We start from the raw sequence: 8,454 nt of genomic DNA on the forward strand, positions 1-8,454 counted from the left end.
CTATAATGACAGTGAGTGTATTTGTTCAATGTTGTTAGGAAAAAGCCATACTGACAGTAACAATGTATGTGTTGACAGGAAACAAGCCAAACTGATCATTAACATTAACAATGTTAAGTATATATTGACAGGGAACAAGCTGTAATGACAGTGTATTTGTTCAATGTTGTTAGGAAAAAGCCATACTGACAATAACAATGCCATACTGACAGTGACAATGTATCTGTTGACAGGAAACAAGCCAAACTGAAGGGACAGTTCTCCGGCCTTGTGAAGGGAGCACAGAAGGGGGCCTTGAAAGCCAAGTCAAGAAGTGCCAGGAAGGCTGCAAAAAAAGCAAAGTAACCTCTTAACACTACTTTGGAAGGAAGCCAGGTTCACTGTGGATGGGCGATCTACAGCTTTAGTAGTGTTTTTGTTCTTGAAAATTGCTGAACTTTTCATCAGATATTGAGCAGAGATGATGTGTTTATTATGGTTCGTCTGCATATTATTGTTAAGTTGCTTAGCTCAAATTTTTATATGGACTGAAGAACACTGCAGATGGGTTATCTATGGGTTTGGTGCTTCCGTGTGTTCATCACGGTTTATGTATGTGTTAAGTGGCTAAACTCAAAGTTTCTGCTACTGAAGAAAATACAGTTTTGAAAAGGTGTTGCTAGCGTTAAAATGTGTGTTTTTGTTGCAATGTGTTGTCACAATGTCATTGTATGCAAGAGAAACACATGCTCCCCCCCCCACCCCCCCAAGCCACCCACTGCAACAACCTTCTGCATATGCAGTTCACATTAAGAGTAATCACGTATTATGTATTGAAGAACTTTAAAACTGCATTGAAAAATTTGGATTGCATTTTGTAGATTTACAAATAGGGTTGTCATTGTTCTACAACAGTTTGCGTCATAATTTTGCTTGAACATCTCCGATGGAGGGTATTTCTTCAATTGTTGTACAAATGTTATTGTACAGTCGGGTACAGTTGTACACAAGCATGTCTGCGCTTAATGTATAAGTCTCTTTGAAAGTAGTGTGTTTAATTCTGTGTGTATGTAAAAGTGTGTGTGTGCGTGTGTGCATGCATGAAAGCACTGATGTATGTATGCACCTGAGAGTATCCTAAAAGAGCCTGTCAGTGAGTGCAGTTTTGTGTTTCTGAAAAGAATGGTTATTTGAAAATGACAATGTGAAATAAAAGTCCTTATGATAATGAGAAAGGCAGTGGATATTTGATGCTGTGAGTTAGCCGATAACCACCAGTGACTACAACCACCACAACAAAACCACCACCACAAAAATAAAGCACTTCAGCAACAGCCCAAACGACAAGCGCCACAACCACAGCTACATATGCAACCACATCAACACCACCACACAAACCATACAACATACAGCTCCCACAATCCACACACTCACACGCACAGAACATGACAGAACAACAGCTCAAGTTATCAAACTGATTTTAATCTAAAACCAACAAAACAAAGGTCAGTGACCTCACAAACTTGGGCTCTCAAAAAGTGGTATAAACACTGCCTGGCCTCAGTAGGAGACTGCAGAACACAGGACACTGATTATTCCTTTGAGATGGATTCTGGTCTTGTCCAATATTCAAAACTGAGCTCAGATTTACAGAGGAACAGCCACCACATTTCAGACATGCACGCGCACAAGGTTTGTATTGTTTAGGACACAACTCGAGGCACAATAAGTGTGAACAACACTCCTCAGTGTAACTGAACTAAAGATTTACCAGTTTGCACATAATTATGGGAAACAGAATCGTGTTTTCTATTTGACTGAAAGCTTTATAATTTAGAAAAAAAAAAAAAAAAATTAAATTGGTAAGTCCAGCTAGCTGATGCATTTGTAATATCTTCTGGACTTCTCTGGCAACACATATTCATATTAAAAAAAAATCTATCTTCTTCAGTTTTTAATTCACATGATCAAAGTTTTTCTTGAGAAAAAATGCATTCACCTCTGGACATATTCTTGTGTAAAAAAAAACAAACCCAACACACTTATAAAATATCATTCACACACTAGTCACTAACACAGACATTGTCCATTTATGCAAAAAAACAACAAAAAAACAAAAACAAACAAACAAACCAAAAAATCAACAATACACACTATGTACCGGTAAAGCTATGCACCAGTTTTCAAGGAAAAAATGGTCTACTCTTCTCAGGAAAGAACAAGTCAAAGTTTTGGCGCTTGTGGTATGGTTCGTACGGGTCATCAACCCAGTATTTGGGTCGCCGCCAGAATCTGGTCACCATTTTGTCCAGCATTTTGCTCTGTGTTCTATTACAAAACACATGCTGTCTCAAACGATGCTTCCTGGCTCCTGTTTTCTTCCACAGTCTTTTCCCACGGCCAGCATGGGTTCGGATCCAAATGCCCCAGTTCAGTCTGTAGAAGCGATTAGGTACAGAATGAACAGTTTGAGGCTTCCCTCGATTTCTGCTGTAACGCACTTTGGTTCGCACTTGTTCCATGATGGGTGTTGTGGGTTGTCTCAGCAGACTGAAATGCAAAATAGCACGCAGAAAGTTAATGTCATCATGAAAACTTAAAAAGTCTCAACAAATATCTGATAGGTTTTTTTTTTTTTAAATGACAGTAGATTGTTGCTGTAAGATTCTATAGCATGTCAAATCCATTCATTGATTTCAATACAGAATCTATTCCTGTACTTCTGTTGTCTATTTTGAAATTAATGAACAGAGCAGCATATAAGAAAAGCATGTCTTTTTACTACATCAGGGACAATATTTCAAGATGCCTGGAACCGATGGAAGCTGATGCCTGTGTTAGGGTACCTTCACAACATTCATAAATAATGTTTGGTGCTGACTGATTTGTCCAAGAAAAGATGAGCTCAGAACGGAATAGTTTACACTTGAATTATAATTTTGCTCGTTGTTATACTTGTAGTGATGCACACTGTTAAGCTTTACATTACTTTTCAAAGAATGCACACTTAATAATGTGAAGTATTCTGGGTTTTTCACCATCTTTGGTAGTGAAGTTCTGTACCAGCAGTGGTAACACACTCATTACGATTGTCCAGTGTCCTACCATCTGTGGGTACTGGTGGCTGTGTGCCATGCTGGGGACCAAGACCCAAAGCAGCTTTTCACAACGGAGCTGGAAAGAAGGCTTGGTCTGCTGACCATTCCCACTGCATTTCCTGCTATGCCTGGAACCAAGCGTGCTAATGCGCCTGCACCTTTTGACAGAGTTTTACAGTTCTGAAACAGATCTGGAAACAAGAGATTAGATGTAATTAGAAAGTTATTTTGATCACATTAAGACAACTATATGACATGTGACAGGAAAAACATAACAGGGATCACTGGCTGAACTATTTCAACAAAGCTGAAGAATGAAACTACTTATGACACATCAGCTGGGGAAGGACAGTATTGGTTTAAATAGTGCACTAGTGGGTCACGGTTAAGTATGTGTAATTAAAATAGATTTTATTTTGAACAAGTCACAGTACATACACACGGTTTATACAACAGGCAGAACAACAAGAACATCTGTCATGAACCCCAAAGTTCAGACTTGGGATAATGAGAACATACAAGTATTGATGATGATATGGATACTTATATAGTGCCCATCTTTGGTCAAAGACCAATCTCTAAGTCTAAGCAATTTACAAACATAGAATCAATTGCACAACAGGCTGTCTACATGGGTAGAGCTGACTGACATCTGCTACCAGGCACTAATCATTCGTTTCCTGTCATTCAATCAGGTTTCAGTCACGCACACTTACACAGACATGTAACATCTTGTGTGTATAACCATTTTGTTTACATTCAAATTCACCACACCATGTACTGATGTAGGCAACCATACTCCATTTTAAGGGGTGTGAATGCTGGGTGTGTTTTTGTTTCCACAACCCACCCAACGCTGACATGGATTACAGGATCTTTAGTGTGCCTATTTGATCTTCTGTGTGCATATACACATAAAGGGGGTTCATGCACTTGCAAGTCTGCACATAACATATGTTGACCTGGGAGATGAGAAAAGTCTTCACCCATTTTACCCACACTGGCACAGGCACCATTATAGATTCAAACCCGGACCCTGAGATTGAAAGTCCAACGCTTTAACCACTCTGCTATTGCCTCTGTATTGTGAAGCATATCTTCATACATAAGTGTCAGTGGCATTATTTAATATTTCAAGCAAACCAGAATACAGGGCTGAGTGTGACTGTCCCTGTAAAATGTTCAACTTCAAGCGAAGGCCAAATTCAATATGACCCCTTCTATTTTTATAAAGTCTATTTTGACTGATATATACAATATAAATTACCCCATTTCGAGGTGTTTCACTGTATTACATGATCCATTCCCGTTGGCACGCATATAGTCTTTCAAGTTTCATCAGTTAATTCACTTCATGAATAAGCTGAAAAGGAAATTTTCTGTCTAAAATTATGTTTAAATAACATACTTACTGTGACCCAACTAGTGCAGACTTGGCAGGGGTCTGACATTCCTGTCCTGTGCAAACTACTATCCGCCTATGTAGAGAAAATGAAAGTAACTATGGCCGATAACCTCCCGGAAGTAGGTAATCCCCCCTTTGTCCCGCTGGCTAGCGCCCTCTTTTGACGGCATTTTTCTTGTTGAATTTATTTACTCAGTTACTGTGTCTCAGTGTGTGCAACACTGTGTGTGTGTGTGTGTGTGTGTGTGTGTGTGTGTGAGAGAGAGAGAGAGACAGAGACAGAGACAGAGAAACAGAGAGAGAGAAGGTGTTAGTGAACATCATAATTATATATATAATTATATATACATGTCAATGGGTGAGGCAGACTATAATTCTACCCATGTATGTGTGTGCATGTACACGCAAGTGTTTGTAACACATGTATAGACAGGTCAATATGTCAATTGCTGAACCTGGATATTTGTTTTCAAGGTGAAACCCAAGCATCTGTGAGACCATTAAATTTTTTATGTGTAATATGCTATGCAGTATACACATTTATCTGTGTGTGTGTGTGTGTGTGTGTGTGTGTGTGTGTGTGTGTGTGTGTGTGTGTGTGTGTGTTTTGCTTCACAGGACCAATTTTTTAACTTATTTTCATAAAAAAAGTATTCTTAAAGTTATTCTTCTTTACTCATTTATTAATCTATGATCTGTTATATTTCATAATCATGTATATATATAATCATAGTTTCATACATTTAAAAAAAAAAAAATTCATCTTTGATTCCTATAGCATTATAGAGAATGATCAATACTGATCATGGGCCCTTGATACATTAACCCCTAGGCTGCCTATATGACGAGATACCTCGTCATGGAAAGCATGTACGCTTCGCTGTAACAATGATGAGATAACTCGTCATCAAAATATTCTGACTTTTCTCTGCTTTGCATTCAGTTCACTGACAAAAATGCTGGTAGCTTTAGTTTGGGGAATCTTTCTAGATTCTATACATAGCTAGAAACACCATCTGCGTCATAAGGCAGTCCTTTATTTGAATGTTTTGGCTGGGTTACTGGCTGCAGTCTTTACCTGGCTCCTCTCCTCACTCACTCAACAAAATGTCGGACTGACTCTGTGCTCAAGACATGCGATCGTGGCGAACTAAATCAACCAAGATTACTTTCTTTAGCTGATGCTCAGAAAGAATTGAAGCATAAATTCGAAGGAGAAGACAGTGGTGAACATTTATAGGATGATTTGATAGAAAACAAGAGAGGCAAGGCCTTCAAGACTCACTTGTGATACACTTAAAAAAAAAAATCCAAGCTTTTTATGTATCGAGTATAATTTCAAAATGTAATGTTTAAGATGAGAAAGATCAGTTTAAAGCAAATTAACTCCCCTAACATTACAGAGTAATTTCCCTTTTTTACCCCCTGCACCAAAATGTTTGCAAAATAAATAAAACTTCCATGCTTAGCAAAAGAAGTTCTGTTTGAACAAAAAATGATAATAATGACTCCTCTAGTTGTTGGGTCAGAATATCAGATCAAAGTGCCAAGTTTTGAGAATGCAAAAAATGTAAATATAACAGTAAATGCAGTTTGCATATAATTAGGCTTCATTCTTTATTTTTTTGTGTCCATCCCAGAGGTGCAATATTGTTTTAAACAAGATGACTGGAAAGAACTGAATTTTTCCTATTTGTATGCCAAATTTGGTGTCAACTGACAAAGTAGTTACAGAGAAAATGTCAATGTTAAAGTTTACCACGGACACACAGACACACACACAGACAACTGAACACCGGGTTAAAACATAGACTCACTTTGTTTACACAAGTGAGTCAATAAAGGGAGCAGTCAAGAGAGTGGCCAAGTTACGACTATCAGTGAGTGATGCCGGCTGTTCAGCTCCAGCAGACGACAGAAGTCACCGAATTTTGAGCAGGACACAGTGTAGGTGATTTTCTTGGCACTCAGCCAACGCGGTCTGATGAGCACTGGATAAAGTGACCGTGTGAGAGGGATGAAGAGGAGGGGGGTGGAGACTGAGGGGGCGTGGCCTCACATCCATATTATCACTTGCAGAAGTCACAATGCATTATGTATCTATTTTTTTTTTTCAGTTCTTTTTTTATATTGTGGTTGTTCTAGTATGATTTTGTGTGTGCAGATATCCATTTGTCCAGAAAATATGATATTTTAGTGCAAATTACCTGACTAATGTTTGTAATGAACAAGTTGAAAATGTGACAAAAAACAAAACATGGATTTCAAAACAACAGCATGTCACTAAAAACATATAAAATGGGAAAACATCATATGTTTTGTATTCTTCATTCATTTCCCTTTCAGAAAAATATATACTTTTATGGGTCTTTCTCCAATAACAAAGAGCACAGAATTTTTTGAAAATTTATACCCGTTTTTTTGTGAAAAAACCCTGGCAAATAGATTTCACTTAAATCTTATTTTCCTGGCAGCGAAAGGGTTAATAGGTTAATAGCATAAGTTGATGGTTATCACCATGATTTGGTCTGAACCAACAATATCAGAAAACCTGATTTGGTTGTGTTACTGAATTTGCAGTGGTAGCAGACTGTTGGCAAAAGTGGCAGCTTATGAAATCCATGGCCAGGTATTTGACTACACAGTATACATGGACTTAAAGACAGGCCAGATTAAGTATGTTGGGTAATGCTGCTGGTCTGGCATCTGCCATGAGGAGGTGTAGTGTGTGTATATATATATATATATATATATACACACACACACACACACATACGTATTTGTTCAAATGCAGAAAATATATGGCATCAGAGTCAGGGATAAAGTCACAGCTGACTGGCAAAGTGAGGTAGAGTGGGACCTTGGACTAAGTTGAGCGCTGATCAACAGTTGCTTATCTTTCAGGGAACAGATCACACAATCAACAGCACAAGATTGTTGGCCTCATCTGAAGATCCTTCAACCACCTGTTGCAATAGACCCTTGTCCAGCTTCACAAGGCCCTTGTCCTTCCATTGCTGGAATATGGATGATCATTGTATCTGGCAGCCACAGCAGAAAACCCTGTGCAGTGAGACTGAGAATGTGCGATGTGAAACAATGAAGCTGTTGGCATCTTTGAAGGATAAACACTATCAGGCGAGACTGGAGATGTTGAGCCTCACAAGCTTATAATGATGACACCATCGAGGGGATATCACCAGGGTCTATACAAATGCCTCCAAGGTTACTATGACGCCCAGCTGCCAAAGTTTGTGTTTGTCTGACCTACAGGCAAACACTTTGAAGTTCCAGAAAAAAGCGCCATAGGGCCAACGTTTGAGGAGACTTCATAAACAGGATGGTTTCCCTCTGGAACAGCCTGCCAGACACTGACTGACTGAGACAGCGTACTACTACTAATCTAGTACTTGTAACTGCACACTCTGTTACGCCTTTAAAATCGGCTTGATTGTAACTTGAGAAATCTGTCCACTTTGGTGCAAAAGTGGGACTTCACCTCCACTCTGTGTAAGATATTACAAATTTTTACCTAATTCCTTGTGCCTGCCACGCATTTTACTAAGTACATAGTTCTTCATCGATAGAACGATGAACAGGCCCTTCGGAAGGGGCCTCCATATACTAGACGAGTATGTATTCTATCTTCATTTTATATTATGCTGCAAGCATTATTAGTTAGCCACAGGGCAGTTCCTTCGACCAACCACCTCTCTACAAATCATGTTGATGACAACAACCAAACAACAGATGAATGCAAAATGAAAACAGAAACTGTGCTTACATGCAAATCCATTCCTCAAGGACGCAGCCATTTTGTGATATATCAAAAAGTTTAATTACCAAAAATATTGAATAGATGACACATAGGATTTCTTATTTAGCCAGACGTCGTAATAGCCAAGTAAATTCAACAATATTATCTAGATTCATGTCTTCAATTTTTTTCACGAAAACGAACTGAACATAATA

The 8,454-nt window shown here is 38.6% G+C and overlaps 1 protein-coding gene across 3 annotated transcripts in view; it reads left to right on the forward strand.

The window, feature by feature from the left end:
• Window positions 1–1,214, forward strand: part of LOC143299376 (RRP12-like protein) — a 49,660-nt gene extending 48,446 nt beyond the window's left edge. For 2 of the 3 annotated variants that reach the window (XM_076612538.1, XM_076612548.1), the window contains exon 35: window positions 234–1,214. In XM_076612538.1, the coding sequence (XP_076468653.1) occupies window positions 234–345 (112 nt within the window). In that variant the 3' untranslated portion in view covers window positions 346–1,214. Of the gene's footprint in view, window positions 1–78; window positions 161–233 lie in introns of those variants that run through there. The other variant, XM_076612555.1, reaches the window with a different exon arrangement.
• Window positions 1,215–8,454: the final 7,240 nt, after the last annotated feature.

Source organism: Babylonia areolata, chromosome 2 (genome assembly GCF_041734735.1).
Source record: "Babylonia areolata isolate BAREFJ2019XMU chromosome 2, ASM4173473v1, whole genome shotgun sequence".
NCBI lineage: Eukaryota > Metazoa > Mollusca > Gastropoda > Neogastropoda > Buccinidae > Babylonia > Babylonia areolata.